Source organism: Symphalangus syndactylus, chromosome 17 (genome assembly GCF_028878055.3).
Source record: "Symphalangus syndactylus isolate Jambi chromosome 17, NHGRI_mSymSyn1-v2.1_pri, whole genome shotgun sequence".
Lineage (NCBI taxonomy): Eukaryota > Metazoa > Chordata > Mammalia > Primates > Hylobatidae > Symphalangus > Symphalangus syndactylus.
This window is the reverse complement of record NC_072439.2, coordinates 36,584,250-36,603,059: the sequence shown is the minus strand read 5'-3', so window position 1 is coordinate 36,603,059 and position 18,810 is coordinate 36,584,250. Positions and strand designations below refer to the sequence as shown.

The 18,810-nt window shown below is 47.5% G+C and overlaps 1 protein-coding gene across 1 annotated transcript; it reads right to left on the bottom strand.

Moving 5' to 3' along the window:
* Positions 1 to 10,017: 10,017 nt before the first annotated feature.
* KRT4 (keratin 4) lies at positions 10,018 to 18,458 on the bottom strand. The gene is made up of 9 exons (XM_055247165.1): positions 17,955 to 18,458; positions 16,123 to 16,337; positions 15,117 to 15,177; positions 13,746 to 13,841; positions 11,714 to 11,878; positions 11,241 to 11,366; positions 10,591 to 10,811; positions 10,310 to 10,344; positions 10,018 to 10,199 (listed from the first exon to the last, which is right to left on the bottom strand). Exons 1-9 carry the CDS (start codon positions 18,456 to 18,458, stop codon positions 10,018 to 10,020), a joined length of 1,605 nt encoding a protein of 534 aa, XP_055103140.1.
* Between the last annotated feature and the right edge of the window lie 352 nt (positions 18,459 to 18,810).

Genomic DNA, 18,810 nt, shown 5'->3' with positions numbered 1-18,810 from the left:
CTGGAGACCCAGTCATGGACAAGACACACAGGGCCCCTGTGGGACCATCTTCTGGTTGAGAGATGTGCTCCTGAGAGTCGCCCACGACCCCCCAAACCCCAAGAAGCCAGATCTGGTAGAGCCGGCAGCACTATGGAACATGTGTGACTCCAAAAGCCTGAAACTCTACCTGTCTGGGGTTGTTCAGAGGCTTATGACTGGGCTTGGTTTGTCCAAGAGGAAAGCCATCCTGCACACTCTGGAGCTGGCCAAGTTAGCTGCTTATCTCTCCAGGACAGGCCTTTTTTTCTTCTGTCTACAGCATATTGGGCCCTTCTAAGGGTGTGGTCTGTATGGCCCTGGCAGGAGCCTCCTTAGATTTGGGGGAAAGGATAGAGACTTCTCCAACACCTACTAGGTAGGGCTGGGAGTGGCCCAAGTGCAAAGGAAGTAAAATTTTCTTCAGTGGCCTGGTTCTTCCATTTTATCCTTATCTCTCCCATGTGTTACCTGCCAGGCTGTGCAACATCCTAGCTCCTCCCCAGGATAAAACCATAAGCTCTCCAGGAGTTTCCAGTCTTGTTAATATGCTGGGTCCCTTGGACCAAAGCACAGTGCTTTGCCAATAGTAAGTGCCATAAAGTTTAGTTTGTCGAAAAAATGAATGAGCCCATCAATTAATTATTAATGAACTAATGGTTAAGCCCTTATACTGGATTACAACCAGATAAAACTGGCTGAAAGCTCTTTCAAGTCCCATTGCATGAGGTAGCACAAGCTAATTGAGATTATTTCAATGTGAGGAATCCAGACTTCTCAAATTTGGTGTTCAGATTTAGAAAAATGTACATGCAAAATAAGTGTCACCTCCTCAGGGGAAAAAAACGCAGAATCACAGAATCAAGAACCAATCAATCAAGAATCAATCAATTAGAGAATCAACTTGAAGTTGACTGGACATTTGAGATCACACAAATGTCTGCCCTGTTCATTGCTGGAATCCCCTCTCCAGCATCTCTGACTTATATCCCTAATTTTCTGCAAGTTCTGCCCATGGACTGTGAAGTTAGCCCAGGCCCAGAGGGTGGCCACACAGGATCCTCTCCTCTTTGCTCCCTCAGAGGCAATGAACCATACCCAGGGCTAGACCAGATCCTCCCCATGACTAAGCATGACCAAGGCTGTTTAAATTCTCTGCATTTCAGCATCATTAACCATAAAAGATGATCAATCATCTCTGACCCTCTAGATCTCACAGGAACATAGCTAGATGAATGAAATATCTGCCAGTGTTTTAAGAAACATATCACAAGGCCAAATGTGGTGACTCACGCCTGTAACCCCAGCACTTTGCAAGGCTGAGGTGGGCAGATTTCTTGAGCCCAGGAGTTTCAGACCAACCTTGGGAACATGGCAAAACACCATCTCTACAAAAAAAATACAAAGATTAGCCGGGTGTGGTGTCATGTGCCTGTAGACCCAGGTGCCTGGGAGGCTGAGGTTGGAGGATCGCTTGAGCCTGGGAGGTCAAGGCTGCAGTGAGCTATGATTGCACTATGGCACTCCAGCCTGGACAACAGAACAAGACCCTTCTCAACAAAAAAAAAAAAAAAGAAAAAAGGAAACATATCACAAAAATTAGGCCATATTTTTTCTTATAATATCTAAGAGAGCAGGATGGAGGACCCGCCTTTATGCCAGACAGAAATGAGGCTGCTGCTTGGTCAGATGTGGGGCCTAGAGTCCAGTGCAATGAGTCTCTAGGAATTCTTAAACCCATAGTGATTCAGGGTACTTAGTGCCCCCAATGGGGGGAGATCTCAGCCATTGCCAGAGCCCACTGATTCTGAACCATGCTTGTTATTCCTTTAGAGGGAATTATCTTAGAGAAGAATCTTTGAGAAGCAACATCACAACCACTGCTGTCATCAGCTAGTCCTGGGTCTGGGACCTCCCCAACAGATGGTGGAAGGAAAAGGAAGAATGCCATAATCTATACTTACTCTTGGGGTTGGGATAGCAGAGAAGACACGGCTTGGCCTTTGAGAGGACAGGGAGCAAAACAAAGATTGGGGAATACATTCGCGGGACTAGAATGTCAATTCTGATCAGAATTGTGAGTGAAGGAAGTGGTAGAAGGGGAGGAGATAATCAGTGAGTTGAAATTCTTATCGGTTGGGCCCAGCCCTCTAAACTTGGAGGGCTTAATAAACACTTTGGGAAAACAGAGTTGGTTTACAGTCACCCCCAACACTTGAATTATCTGAAGTTTATTAACTAAGCGCCCTAAGTGCTTTCTCCCTGGAAAGAGTGAGTCACTGGATTGAAATGTGTGAAATCAGAGACTCATAGGGTGCTACGGCCAGGAGGCTCTCCAGTCCACTCCTCTACCTTGAGGCAGAATCCACCTGGCCACTCCTACTGTTCAAGATCCCCATGGAAGGCGATTCATCAAATCTCCTAACTTGCCCAGGCCAGCAAGACCCCACCCTGACCCAAGGAAGGTCTTCATGGATCTAGCTTTCATGCCTTCCACTCCATTTCATGGGAGCCTAACTCCTCTTATAGGATCAGTGAAGTTGTGGTCAGCAGCAGGAGCCCCAGTCACCTGTCTGTCATGGCATGATACCTATACCTCTCTGGGTGTGAAGGCCCCTTTTTAACACACACAAAATTACATTGACTTTCACACATGTCAGAACTCATACTTCCAGTATCCTTTGAGAACATACATTTTTTACTATGAATTTAGCAACACTTTTAAATAAAATTGCAGTTCATAATCATACACATTTGAAAGTGGTAATACATATACATAAAAAGACACACTATTCACTCGATCGAGAGACACTTGCATCCATGTGCATTCTCAGAATCCTTGCAGTCTTGACACAACAGCAACCCTAACTGGGGCCTCTCAGCCTCAAGTCTCAAGCTCCTGCCCCTTCCACCACTGGACACCTGCCCCCAGCTGAGATTCCCCACTGAGCACTGTTACCACCTGTCTTCCCTGCCTTTGTGTCCATCAGCCTGTGGCCCTGGCAGGCCTTTAGCAGATGGGAACTGAGTTGAGATGAATTTGCTCTTGCCTGGCCTTCCAGAGTAAAACACACAAACTCCCCTGGCTTCTGTATCACAACTCTTCCAATATTAGAAAATACTGTGGAACTCACAGACACCAACCTCCCAGTTAGATAGACCCAGTTGTTTCTCCCAGTCCTCAGTACACATGGTTTCCAGGACTCTTCTCTGCACCCACTTTAATATGTTAATGGACCTCTTAAAACTACAGTGCCTTGCTAAGATAGGATACTCAAAGGTGGCTTCATGTGCACCAGAACTAATAAGAAGCCCCTTCCTGTCTGTGATGGGGGCACCATGCTTCTTTCAATGCAAGCTAAGATTCTTTAGCCCTTGACTTCCATCAATCCTGCCTGGGGAGGAGGAATGGTAAGGCATGGGTTTGTTGGTGGTGGGGAGGGGGGGTTGTTTTTGTTTTTGTTTTGAGAGAAAGAGAGCGTCTCACTCTGTTGCCCAGGCTGGAGTGCTGTGGTGCAATCTCAGCTCACTGCAACCTCAACCTCTCAGGCTCAAGCCATCCTCCCACCTCAGCCTCCCTAGCAGCTGGGACATGAGCATGCACCACCATGCCCAGCTAATTTTTTTTATTTTTTTTGTAGAGACAGGGTCTCTCTATGTAACCCAGGTTGGTCTTGAACTCCTAGGCTCAAGCAATCTGCCCATTTCAGCCTCCCAAAGTGCTGGGATTATAAACATGGCCCACCATGCCAGCCAGCTTCCTAGTTTTAAATAACTCACTTCCTCGTCCTGCTGTAAGAATAAACTGAAGGGACAGCATTCACAAAGCACTTACAGAGAAAAGAAACGTAACAGTAAAAATGAAAAAAAAAAAAAAAGGTTTGCCCTGAATAAGCGTCTATTTACATAAGATTCCTCTGCATGGATAAGAGCTGTCCATTTATATTTGTGCTGAATCATGTCTGGCTGGCATGCCTGCTCAAACCAGAGGCTTGTACACAGCAGAAATCACAACCTTGTCCTCGCTGGAGAATTCCCAAGAGATCTTAGGAAGTTATTAAACAGTTGTCTTAAAACAAAAGATAGGCCAGGCGTGGTGGCTCAGACCTGTAATCCCAGCACTTTGGGAGGCCGAGGCGGGCGGATCACGAGGTCAGGAGATTGAGACCATTCTGGCTAACACGATGAAACCCCCTCTCTACTAAAAATACAAAAAATTAGCCAGGCATGGTGGCGGGCGGCTGTAGTCTCAGCTATTCCGGAGGCTGAGGCAGGAGAATGGCTGAACCCAGGAGGCAGAGACAGCAGTCAGCCAAGATCGCGCCACTGCACTCCAGCCTGGGTGACAGTGCAAGAGTCTGTCTCAAAAAAAAAAAAAAAAAAGATAAAAGGGGACGTGAAAAAAAATCATTAAGTGGTCATTTAACCTGGGAAAGAGGCATTTAAGAGGAAAAATACATTTATTTCTCAATGCAATGATTTGAAAAGCATGGATCTCTCTCCACTGAGGAATTTGAGGGGATCCAGTTGGACATAAAGCAAAGGGTACAATCATGGTGGAAATAAGGGGACAAGGGGACGCTGTAAATAACCTAAGGGGATTTTTAAAATAGCAATTTATAGCCCCTAGCATATGAAAGATGCTCAATAAATATCAAAGGAATGGATGCCAGCATCTGGGGTGAGAGACAATTCTGCCAAGAAACAAAGGAATGACAGCAAACCTCTTCATTCCTGGAAACATACCCTCATAGGAAACAAGAGTGGGAAAGGAGGCAGAGTCGTGGCAAGGCTTAGTGTTACAGCTGCGTGGCAGGGGAGGGAGGTGCAGAGTGGTGTTTCCAAGACTGCAATTCAAAGCACATCATGGGCCTCCAGGCCACACCCTGAGAGCAGGTGGCCCAGAGCTACCTCCTCATCCGTTTCTGAGCTTAATCTCTCAGACACGCCTTGTTCTGAGCTTGTTTAGTCTTGGAACATAAAGCCCAAACCCCAAACAAATTGGACAATGGGCCAGCCCATGTCCTCCACATCCTGGCCTCAACCTTTCTCTCTAGCATCCTCTCCCACCACTCCCTGCCCTGTCTTGAGCGATGCTAAGCTGCTTTTGGTTTGGTACTGCACTGAGCCACACTTCCCTGTCTTTACTCTGCAATTCTTGCTGCCTAGAGTACCCTGCTCCCCTGCACCCGTCTCGCAAGCTCCAGGTCCACACCCCTTTTACGTGGCTGGCTTCACAGGTGTCACCTCCTCCAGCGAGACTTCCTTGAATCCCTGGCAAAAGCAAATGATTCTCCCTTAGGCTTCCAGAGTCTCAGTGCTTGCATACACCATTGCTTTTAACATTTTCCTGAAAGTATGGAAAATGTGTATTTAATGTGTTCTACACTCCCCACACTTACGCACCATTTTCACATTAAACTCTGCCCTTCTCAAGGGTGAGGACCATGCTGCAATAAACTTTATATCCTCACAGCCCTACACAGAGTCTGACACAATGTAGGTGCTCAACAATGCTTCTCGAGCTGAAGCAACTGCCCCTGCCATGCTCTTGGGTGGTGGATTCACAGGAGAAGGAGCTCCCAGCCCGATGGGAGAAATGCTGCAGCTTCACAGGACACTACACAGAAAAAGGAGTGTGACCAAAATCCAGTATGAGGAGGCCTAAGGGAGACAGAACAGCAGGATATTCCAAAGGGGTGGAGCCACTCCTAGAAGACTTCTAGACGAAAGGACTCCTCTTAGGTATCAGAATCCTGCCCTCTGTAAGGAGAGCACCTGCCCCGTCTCTAGCATCTAGGGCCTGCTTCTCCCTCAAGACCCCACTTCAATACCGCCTCCTGCATGAAGCCTCCTGTGATTGTCAACCTCTCGCTCTAGACTAGAAGTAATTTTACTACCCTCTGGACTGTCATGTCCTTCATTTGTAACTTCCAAAGGCATTCATCTGTCTATCTGGTTACCAAGTTCTTTATGTGCATGTTTTTATCTAGACATTATCTGTATTAAAAGTTCCTTGAAAATAGAGTCTAATTCTTCTTTGTATAATGGGTCCCCATTGCCCAGTACAAACTAGGCACTCAGTAAACATTATTCAATTAACATTTGTTAAACAGCTACTATATGGCAAGCACAGTGGCCCTGGAATGTCAAGATGAATAAAGTTATGGTTTCTGCCCATAAATAATTTATAGACTAGTGGTTTGTTGAGTAAATGAGTGAATGGGTGGGTGGATGGATGAATGAATAGATGGATGATGGATGGATCATGGATGGATGGATGGATGGATGGACGGATGGATGGATGAGTAGATGGGTGAATAGGTGGATGGCAAATGACAATCAAAACACTTTCTCCAGAAAATGTCTTCCCAGCTTATCTAGCTTCTCATCCACTTTCTCGAATTTTTAAGGATCAAATCCACAACACTCAAAGTAAAAAAAACTGCAGATGCAGAACAATCCTACCTTGACCCAAAGCCAAACCAGAAAACCATGGGCAGCAATGAGCCTGAGTCCTGGGGCTCCCACCACCAATTTCCTTCATGGCCGCAACTCTACACTCCCAGCCCTCTTAGTGGAATAACGAGATGATAACGAGATGACTGTTCATACCCTACCATCAACACAGAAAAAAACAATGGAAGGTGCTAAAATGGCTTTTTTCCCTTCAGCCTGCTCCCTCCCTTTGTCCCTCATTGGCCCACAGTTACCATGTCCTGAGGGCCCACAAAGGGGACACAGCCCCCTCAACTATTTCCCCTCGTAGCTGTCTCACTAAACCCTGAACATCCACCCAAGACATGGGAGCAGCCATGCCTTATTCTGAGGTCCTCTGGTCTTAGAACACAAAGCCTGGCCCTGGTCAGTAAGTTAAACCAAAACCCCACAGTGGGACATTAAATAAGCCCCTCTTTGCTATAACCTTCTGGGTTTACTAGCAACGACGTAGGGAGACTTCAGAAGTATCGGTGAGAACTTTCTGGAACTGAGAGGGCTGAACCCAGAGCAGAGGGTCTTGGTGAGGTGGGAGGGATCTATGCAAACATAGCAGTTACAGGTGCCTGAGCCAAAGCGATGGTGGGGCTGCAGCCAGGGCTGGGAGCCAAGAGCTTGGGGAATGGAGTCAGGGCAGATGAGCCAAATAAACCAAGTTAGAGATCTGCCAACCTGCAGTTGGGCTCTTTAGATGTGAAAAGTTATTTCCGTATACTTAGAGGTGAAGCATTTAAAAGAAAAGGGAGAGCATGGGGCCTCCAACGGGGCAGATAATGAAAGCCATGTCTCCCTGTTTCCTAAGCACTAGGAGCTGGCCAGAATCCAATTAGAAGGATCAGAGAGAAGGGTGGTGTCTATTATCTCAGCAGTATATTTACCCCAAATAATCCCCTCTGACTAGCCAGCCAGCTTCAAACATATGAATCAAGGCCAGGATCCACTCTCCTGGACTGTTCTAGAAACAGAGACCAACATGAGGGCTTTTCCTCTTTTATGTAAAATAGAAGACTTTTTTTTGAGACAGAGTCTCTCTCTGTCCCCAGGCTGGAGTGCAGTGATGCGATCTCAGCTCACTGCAATCTCTGCCTCCTGGGTTCAAGCGATTCTCCTCCCTCAGCCTCCCAAGTAGCTGGAATTATGGGCACCTGCCACCATGCCAGGCTAATTTTTGTATTTTTAGTGGAGATGGGGTTTCACCATGTTGGCCAGGATGGTCTCGATCTGTTGACCTCGTGATCCACCCACCTTGGCCTCCCAAAATGCTGGGATTACAGGTGTGAGCCACCGCACCGCGCCTAAGAGACTTTTTATATAAATAAGAAACACTGACACACTCACATAGCCATGTGCCTATGAATACAAACACATTTATTCTAAGATGCATATACACATGTATAATCTACGGCCTGACCTTGCAGTGTAAATCACTGAGTTCAACCAAAGAGATGCTGAGGCACGGAGGGCTGCTCAGGCTGGTTGCTCCCACACTCAGAGGGCATGGGAAATGCTTTAACCTGCCCCTTGTCTCTCTGTGAGGCCCAACGCAACCTGCAACCTCCTGGTGGGTGAACCTGAGAAGCTCCACCCCTACTTTCAACCCTTAACTCCTCCTCCCCACTCCCAGAAACTCAAAAAAAAAAAAAGAGCCCATCTGCATTTTGCAGGGGAGGAGTGCAGCCCTTGGAAGAAGTTAAAGCCGCCAAATGCAGCTGCAGAGGCTTCCTGTTCTGACTGACACATGGGGCTCAACGAGCCCTAAGACAATAGGGACATTACGACCAGGCTGGTGAAGGACAGAGCCTAGGTTGCTCCTGGCAAAGTCCCCTGCCCAGAGAGCACAAGCCCCAGAGATTAACCCTTTGCTACTCTGTCCCCGCTTTCCCAAAGGCAGAACAACCCTGAGCCTACCTTGGATCTGCACGAGAATCCCATGGGCAAAGACTGGTCTTGGGCAAACCATGTGCCTTTCTGCCTGGACACCATTAGGCCCCATGGACACAGGGCTGAAGGAACTGGAGTCTGAATGAACTCTGTGGCAGTCAAGGGTGTGAGGCACAGTTGGGTGGCCAAGGCAAAGAGTGCATTCTGCATCTGCAGCAAACTGATTTGGGTCAGACTGCAGAGCAGGAGCTGGGAAATCTTTGGAAAACAGGAGACTGTGCTGCTCCGGGTACTTGGAATTGGTCCAGTATAGAAAAAGGGTGTCCTCAAAGGCTCTACCCAGACCCCCACCTCTGACTGTCCTCTCCCCGCTTCTGTAATCGGGCAGCTCCCTCCACTGCTGCTCCACAAGACCTGCTCCACCTCCAACATTCTTCACCACTCAGGGACAGCACCACAGATATAACCCCAGGCACCCCTGAGGAGCTGGGGAAGTAAGCAGCTGGTGAAAACTCTAGGAGAATGACGCGCATGCACGCCTCCCTCCAACAATCCAACAACCGTGACCTTGTTGATTCTTAGAACAGGTTCCTGAAAGCCTTGTTGGGCCAGTGAGATTTAGCCCCATGCATGGAATTTCATGAAAATAGGGAGGCCTTGCTGGACACAGAGTATAAGCACTCTCATAAGCTCCATAACTTCTTGCTCGATATTCAGCAGAGACCCCTGGCCTGCTTCTCTCACACCTATCAAATGCCCCCCACCTGCAGGCTTAAACCCCTTCCCTCCAGGTTTATTCCAGGATCAGCATTGAAATGGTGCTACCCCAGGGTGCCCTACAATGGACAATGTGTGTATAATTGTTGGATGCCCCTTGAATCTGTGCAACTGCCCTGTAGGCAACCTTCAGCCTCTGTACACTGTACTTCTCCCCCCAATAATTTGAGCAACTTAGAAGTAGAGACCTGAGAAACTAGTCGATGACCCAGATCTGTATGAACAGATCCTTCACACCCTCAAGCATCCACCTTCACCAAAATTATCTAGTTTTACAGGATTCTAGAGACCTCTCCCCAGGGAAAAAAGACCATTGCTCAGAATGAATGACAAAAGCATTTTATTGAAGATTCACCTGCAGATGGATAAGAGGGAATGAGAGGAGTAGAATGGGACACTAAGTGGTTCTCGTCCTAAGCTTGCAGGGCCAGGTGCTGCCGGGTGATGGAGAAGTAGCTTGGTTCTGACGTAGATGGATAATACAGGATCTAGCGGGAGATGGCGTTGGGCTGGGAAGGGACATACGTGACCCCAATAATTCTGGAGATGACACTCCTAGTCATTTTCTTCTCTGTCCATGGGAGGTGAGCGGTCAGCTGACATCCCTCCCATTCCAGGTGGGTCACCAGGCCCAAATCAAGAAGTAGCTACAAAACTCCAAGAGGCAGAGTCCCTGTCCCAGCACAGAAGATCATCCTGGGGCAGAGAGAGACCATGGGATAGTGGAGGGGACACTAGTAAGATGAGCCCCAGAAAGGGAGGATGGAGGTGAAGTGAAGGAAGCACAGAGACACCAGTGCTGGGCCCAGCTGGACACAGTGAGCCGCAGGGACCTCGTCTCCTCTATCGTCTCTTGTTCAGGGTGGTGGTAGAGATGATCTTGCTGCTGGAACTACCAGAGACACTGCCACCAAACCCAAAGCCACTTCCAGAGCCGGAGCCAAAGCCACTACTCAGGCCAAACCCGGAGCCACTTCCTAATCCTCCGCTGATGCCTCCAGTGCTGGTGCTACCGCTGACCACAGCTGCAGAAAAGACGCAAAGGACACAGTTATTCCAATGGTGCCAGCACCCCAGGGGTCTCAGCCAAGACCCGGGTGAATGAACAACTACAGCAGGTGTGGAAGGTACTTACAGATGCTCACGGCACTCTGGCATTCTCCAGACATTCTGTGGGGGAAAGAAAAGGCAGTGAGCCTCAGGGAGCACAGAATTTCGTTCAATAAGCACGCCTCACTCACCTCTCTTATCCTTGAGCAGCCTCTGAGTTTGAGGGTCCAGTGTGAACCTATTAGCTGAGCTGTCCTGGTTCGTAATGCACCGGCACAGCACTGACGCTTGCAGTTCAGCAGAGGCACAAGCTCATGGCCCTGGACCTCTCTAGCCCTCATGTTCACACCCTGCCTAACCCCTCACCTGTACTCCTCGCCCTCCAGCAGTTTGCGGTAGGTGGCGATCTCGATGTCCAAGGCCAGCTTCACACTCATGAGCTCCTGGTATTCACGCAGCATTCGTGCCAGCTCCTCCTTGGCCTGCTGCAGGGCAGCCTCCAGCTCTACGCGCTTGCTGTGGGCATCTTTAAGGGCATTCTCGCCACGCTGCTCTGCATCAGCCACAGATGCCTGAAGAGTCTGGCACTATAGACAAAGGCATTAGATATGTGGTCAGCAGTGCCCTGCCTTCAAGGCCTCTACACCTGTCCCCTCCCCTGGTCCAGCTTTCCTTGGGTTAGGATGTCAAGATTCTATCTGTTCTGCCCACTTTCCCTGACACTTACGCATCTCATTCACTCCAGCCATAGCCCACCAATGCCTCCACCAGACTGATTAAATAAAGATGAGCAAAAACCCATGAAGAAGAGCCAAGAAACCTATGCATAGGAGCCTCATGGTGTGCCAACTAGGATATTGCTGAAAAAATCTGGGTATGCTTTGCACAAAGAGCTATGAATTCCCAGCAACAAGTTCAGGGTCTTCTGGCCCGAAGCTTTATCTGCTTGTCCACTCTGGAGATGTCTGCCTGAGGCCCCTGGCCTTGTGCTCCATCTGGAAGGGAGTGACACCCACCTGCTTCTTGATGTTCTCGATCTCTGCCCGCAGCCTCTGGATCATCCTGTTGAGCTCTGCAATTTCACTCTTGGTATTCTTCAGGTTGTCACCATGTTGGTCAACCGAGATCTGGAGCTGCTGGACCTAATACTCAAGAAGACACAGAGAACCAGGGGTCAAGGGCATCTGGGTAGGGTCCATTCTCAAGTGAACTCAGTGAGAATTGCCACAGGTGGCAAGAATAACACCAAAAGTCAAGTAATTTCAAATCAGACCAGGACCAACAATGCCTGTTTGAGTCTGTTCACATCAGGTGGCAAGAATAACACCAAATGCCAAGTAGTTTCAAATCAGACCAGGACCAACGATGCCTGGGAGAGTCTGTTCATATCTGACTTCTGTTGGGCTTGAGCTAATGATCACCTGTTCACAGACATCAAAAGCAGAGCCCCAAAGCCAGCCCCATCTCCTGAGAGATCCATACCACCCACCTTGGTCTGGTACAGGGCTTCAGCCTCAGCCTTGCTCCTCTGGGCAATCTCCTCGTACTGGGCACGGACCTCGGCAATAATGCTGTCCAGGTCCAGGTTGCGGTTGTTGTCCATGGAGAGGACCACGGACGTGTCGCTGACATGGGTCTGCATTTGGGACAGCTCCTGCAAGGCAAATGTCTCACATCAGCCCCCCAGGAAAGCCTTCACTGACCTGATACAGGCTGAGATAGGAGTAGAGCTGGCATTCACAATGTGTAGGAAGGGGAGAGACAGGTAAAGTTCTAAGTAGAAATCAAGTGGTTGTGACAGTTCAGGATGGAAGAGCAATGCTTCTGGTCTTTACTGGTCCCCAGGAACCATAAGCCACTCTAATGCAGTGAGTGCTGGTGTGTTGGATGGAAGGGAAGGGAATGGATCCATTTCCCCAGAAAAAATGCTAGACAGCAATGAATTCTATTCCAAGCACTCTTTAGATCTAATCACCCCTTCTAAGACCAAGATCACATCTGGTTCTAAGAATCTCCCAGTTGATATCTGATCTTTGACAAACCTGACAAAAACAAGAAATGGGGAAAGGATTCCCTATTTAATAAATGGTGCTGGGAAAACTGGCTAGCCATATGTAGAAAGCTGCAACTGGATCCCTTCCTTACACCTTATACAAAAATTAATTCAAGATGGATTAAAGACTTATATGTTAGACCTAAAACCATTAAAATCCTACAAGAAAACCTAGGCAATACCATTCAGGACATAGGCGTGGGCAAGGACTTCATGTCTAAAACACCAAAAGCACATGGCAACAAAAGCCAAAATCGACAAATGGGATCTCATTAAACTAAAGAGCTTCTGCACAGCAAAAGAAACTATCATCAGAGTGAACAGGCAACCTACACAATGGGAGAAAATTTTTGCAACCTACTCATCTGACAAAGGGCTAATATCCAGAATCTACAATGAACTCAAACAAATTTACAAGAAAAAAACAAACAACCCCATCAAAAAGTGGGCAGAGGACATGAACAGACACTTCTCAAAAGAAGACATTTATGCAGCCAAAAAACACATGAAGAAATGCTCCTCATCACTGGCCATCAGAGAAATGCAAATCAAAACCACAGTGAGATACCATCTCACACCAGTTAGAATGGCCATCATTAAAAAATCAGGAAACAACAGGTGCTGGAGAGGATGTGGAGAAATAGGAACACTTTTACACTGTTGGTGGGACTGTAAACTAGTTCAACCATTGTGGAAGTCAGTGTGGCGATTCCTCAGGGATCTAGAACTAGAAATACCATTTGACCCAGCCATCCCATTACTGGGTATATACCCAAAGGACTATAAATCATGCTGCTATAAAGACACATGCACACGTATGTTTATTGCGGCACTATTCACAATAGCAAAGAGTTGGAACCAACCCAAATGTCCAACAATGATAGACTGGATTAAGAAAATGTGGCACATATACACCATGGAATACTATGCAGCCATAAAAAATGATGAGTTTGTGTCCTTTGTAGGGACATGGATGAAACTGGAAAACATCATTCTCAGTAAACTATCGCAAGGACAAAAAACCAAACACCGCATGTTCTCACTCATAGGTGGGAATTGAACAATGAGAACTCATGGACACAGGAAGGGGAACATCACGCTCGGGGGACTGTTGTGGGGTGGGGGGAGGGGGGAGGGACAGCATTAGGAGATACACCTAATGCTAAATGACGAGTTAATGGGTGCAGGAAATCAACATGGCACATGGATACATATGTAACAAACCTGCACATTGTGCACATGTACCCTAAAACCCTAAAGTATAATTAAAAAAAAAAAAAAAAAAAAAAAAAAAGAATCTCCCAGTTGAATTTCCCACTTCAAATCTTTCTATGCATGACCTTGATAAGAATCCACTGCCCTAAAATAAGGGAGCTGGAGTCCTTTCAAAGAACTGTGAATCCCAACCAGCAGCGTCACAGATGGGGGATTCCCTTTCCCTGAATGGAGGGGAGGATGGAGCCCTCACCGCATCATAGAGGACCTTCAGGAAGTTGATCTCATCATTAAGACTGTCCACCTTGGCCTCCAACTCCACCTTGTTCATGTAGGCAGCATCCACGTCCTGCAGAGGAGGAAGGAAGATAAGAGATGAGAAGCAGGAATGCCAGTAGGGGGACGGGGCAGTGAGTGACACCTACAGGTGTTCTCAGCAGCATTTAGGAAAGACTATTCAGCAGCAGGTGAGCTGGTGGGGGACCAATTATTTTATATATTCTTCCCCTAGAGCCACCTGAAGACATGGAAGCTGATTATCCAAATAGGCTTTTCTAACAGTATGGAGATCGCTCGAAGAACTAAAAATAGAACTACCATTGGATCCAGCAATCCCACTGCTGGAATTCCACTCAAAGGAAAAGAAATCATTGTAACAAAAGGATACCTGCACTCATGTTTATCGCAGCACAATTCACAATAGCAAAGATATGGAATCAACCTAAGTGTCCATCAACGATGATTGGATGAAGAAAATGTGATACATATACACAATAGAATACTACTCAGCCATAGAAAGAGAATGAAATTATGTCTTTTTGCAGCAATGTGGATGGAACTGGAGGCCATTATCTTAAGTGAAATAATTCAGGCACAGAAAGAAATACTCCATGTCCTCACTTATAAGTGGGAGCTAAATCATGTGTACACATGGACATAGAGCGTGGAATGATAGACAATGGAGACTTGAAAAAGGGAGGGGTGGGAGGATAATGAGAAATTACTTATTGGATACAATGTATGTTATCCCAGCAATGGATACACTAAAAGCCCTGACTTCACCACAACACAAACTATCCATGTAACAAAATTACACTTGTACCCCATGAATTTATAAAAATAAAAATTGGCTGTGTGCAGTGGCTCACACCTGTAACCCCAGCACTTTGGGAGGCTGAGGCAGGCAGATCACCTGAGGCTGGGAGTTCGAGACCAGCCTGACCAACATGGAAAAACCCTGTCTCTACTAAAAATACAAAATAGCCAGGCGTGGTGGTGCATGCCTGTGATGCCAGCTACTCGGGAGGCTGAGGCAGGAGAATCGCTTGAACCCAGGAGGTGGAGCTTGCGGTAACCCAAGATCGTGCCATTGTAATGCAGCCTAGGCAACAAGAGTGAAACTCCATCTCAAAAAAAAAAAAAAAAAGCAAATAGGCTTTCCTCCCAAACTTAATTACTTAGAACCTGGTTTGGTTACCCACTTTCTTTGACTGTATAGATCTAGATAGTTCCAAGTGAAGCAGAGATGAGGCAGAGATGGACCAAACCCATGACTTCAGCCAAAGACCACTCCCCAAGGGAAGGGGCACCCTGAGGGCACTCCCTATCATCCTTCATCTCTTACCTTCTTGAGGACCACAAAGTCATTCTCAGCTGCTGTGCGTTTGTTGATCTCCTCTTCATACCTGGAGGTGGGCACGGGGAGAAAAAGACAAAAGCCCACAGTGAGATGGTGTTTCTCAGATCTCTGCTGCTTGTTTTCAAGCATTTCCAAACAAATTTGGAAATATCCACGTAATTAGTTACTTTTCCCATATTCATACAGATATTCATTTAACCTACATTCATTGAATATAGGAAGTACCAGTTTAGGCCAGGGTTTATTCAGATACATGAAAACCAAATTTTAAAGAGACTGTTTTCGATAGAAAACCCAGCAATGATGTAGTTGAGTTAATGTCCCTGAAAGGGCTGTCCTTTTGGCCATTTTGGCAGATTAAATTCTCAGCAATGTCATCAGCACACTCCATTTCCCTTTGTTTGGTGGGTGAGTGAATTGAGAGACGGGGTTGGTACTTATTTTGTCAGTCCTATCCCATAGTGAGTTTAATGAGAGCTGCCGTGTATTCAGTGTCCCTCTGTGTCCTGAAATATGCCACATGCTTTCTCTATTTCATTTAATTCCATTTAATTCTCACAACCCATAAATTAGGAATATTATCCCCATTTCAAAGATGAATAAAACCAAAGCTCAGAGAGGTTCAGCTATTTACCCAAGGTCACACAGCTAGTAAGTGAGGACTCAGTATGCAAACCACCTCCATCTGTCTCTACAGCCTGTATTCTTCTAACCATACTATACTGCTTTTCATCTATTTGGGTTCTGATCTTGTTCATATATGGCAGACCCAAATCCCTGAATCTATCATTAAATTTCCATTTGGAAAAACTTGTGGTTACCAGACCTCACCCTGAGAAAACGTGACTATGTGGATGTAGGAAAACAGACTAGAGGGCCTTCCTAGTCCCCTTCAGAGCCTGAGATTCTAAGCCACTGGAGAGAGCCCCAGGAGCCTGGGCATGGCTGGGCACACGTGTCAGATGGCATCCCCTCCTTTCTCCCCACCTACTTGGTCTTGAAGTCCTCCACACTGTCCTGCATGGTCTTCAGCTCAGACTGCAGGCGCCCTTTGTCATTGCCCAAGGTATCTAGCTGCTTCCTCAGGACACTGAGGTAGGTCTCAAAGAGAGGCTCAAGGTTTTTGCTGGAGGTGGTGGTCGTCTGCTGCTGGAGCAGGTTCCATTTGGTCTCCAGGACCTTATTCTGTTGCTCTAAGAACCGCACCTGTGTTGATAAAGGTGCCAGCCAACTGATGAGGGCCTGAAGTGTGGCAGGAGGGCCAGCCAAGGCAACACCAACCCAGTCAATCCCAGGGAACCACACGGCCCAAGAACCACCCAAGTAGGGCCACTATGTTGCATCTCCAGGGCACCATAATGGGACATGATGGCCCCATTCTTGAGCCCATAGCACCAAGGGGGTCACATAGGTTGTAGAGAACAGAGCACAGCCAGAGAAGCAGGACCTGACAGTGCAGCAAGAACAACTTCCTAACCACTGGCACCCAACGCTCCAGAGAAGAACATTAAACTTCTATGAAATAAAAAATTAAAATTAGGAGACATCACAGTCTGGAGGCTCTTGCATTCAAAGTGATCCTGACCCAAGGCAAATGAAAGATAAAATCAGCACAGATTTTTTAAATAAGCTTACTTATCAATGGACCTGGTATGTCCCTGTGAACCTGTGAACAACTGAGTATAGATATTTAAAACCAAGGCCCTGTACACATTGTCTCACCTAAACTCCATTCTGCAAAGGACTTCCCTGAACTTTCCCTCCCTCTATGAAAAAATCTAGCCAGACAAACCAGGACAGCAGCTTAGCATGACATTTCCACTTTATCAGCCTCAGAATTGAAAGGAAAGCAGGTAAGGGAGACGGATCACATTTTGACCCCAAAAGGTAAAATGAGATGAGATGAGACAAGGATGCATCAAAGAGCCCTGAGTTTTTGCTATCATATCTGCCTGTCCTGTAGTCACAGTAAAACCTCTTTAAGCTACTATGGGTTTATTCAAACTAGCAAGAAGAACAAATATGCACCTTATTCTACTCCAAGAGTGTTCATTCTTGCCCCATATGTCGAAGCTGCCTAAGACTTTGATGCCTGGTGAACCAGGGCAACCTGGACCAAAGAGCGGCACTCATCCACCCAGTCATCAATCTTTGGATGACTCGGCTCTCTGGGGCTGCACCGCTCACTGTCATCCGTCATGCATGACTGTAACTGAGCTTAAAGAACTTGAACTTCTAGATGTTGCATGAAAAAGGAAGTTGGGCTACAAAAAGAAAAGAGACCTGTCTCCTTTCTTCGAACAGACCCAGACATGAGCAGTTTTGTCCAGTCAAAGGAATGAAAAAGGTAAATTTCCAAGGCCCTGGTGAGACCTAGAATCTGCCATAGGAGCCAGTCCCTTTTTCATTTGCAAAATCAGCTTAGTTTTCTTCTGTTCTAAGAACCGAAGTGGCCACTATTAAGTGATTAATGGAGTTAACTGCACTATATTCAAAACCAAAATCTGAGAAAAAGCAGAAAAATAATGAACCCCCTTTATAGGTGGGATGACTAGAGCCAGAAAAGCCAAATGATTTGTCCAGTATCCCACAGCCTGTCTCGGGAATTCCAAACACTTAACTGCCTTGAGCATCCCACCTTCCCACCAGCCACGGGACAAAAAGGAAGGCTCAAAGTCATGATGCCCCTTCAACAGCTGGAGAATTGGGGCCCAGGGAAGTTCAGTGGTCTTCCCAGCACCTCTGGCAGGCTCAGGTCTGAGACCCCAGGACTCAGGACCGCTCTCTTCTAACTGCCCCTCTCCGGCCGAGGACACAGCTCACCTTGTCGATGAAGGAGGCAAACTTGTTGTTGAGGAGCTTGATCTGTTCGCGCTCCTCCGTCCGGACTTTCTGGATCTCAGGGTCAATCTCCACATGGAGGGGGTTGAGCAAGCTCTGGTTGATAGTGACCTCCTGAATTCCCCCAGCGGGGCAGACAGGGAAGCCAGGGCCACCCTTACCACTGAAGGAGCCCCCAAACCCACCACCAAAGCCAACAGTGCTGAAACCAGCTCCAAAGCCGCTGGCACCAAAGCCACCAGTGCCGAAGCCTCCAGCACCCCCAAAGCAGGCGCCTTGTCGTGACCCAGCCACACTCATGGAGATGCTTTTTTTCCCTCCGAGGTTGTAGAGGCTTCTGCTGCCAAATCCCCCAGAAGAGCATCGGCCGGCACCTCCAGACATGGAGACTGAGCTGAAGGCACCTCTCTTGCCACCGCCTACAATGGCCGAGCCACAACTGAAGCCCCGGGGCCCGCCTCGGACACACTGCTGTCTGGCAATCATGGCTGCAGAGAGTGAGCTGGGAGCTATCAGAGAAGTGAGACGGCCCAGGCCGCTGAGTGCTGGAGCCCTCAGCCTTGGTCTCTTATATGTCCTGGAGCAGCAGGGCTTGGTTGCAGGGGCATAAAGGGAAAAATCTGAAACATCTCTGGGCTTGGCCCTTGGCACAAGCCCATCCTTCCCGCACCTGTTGAGCGTGTCACTAAACACACCTACAGAAGTCATCTGGAGGGCACAGGTTACTGGATCCCATCACACTCCTCTCTGGGAGAACCTGAACCGGCGCCCCAGGGCCTCCTAATCAGAAGCCCCTGCCTGGGCCCAGCCCTCCAGGCCCGCACCCACTGTACCTGCA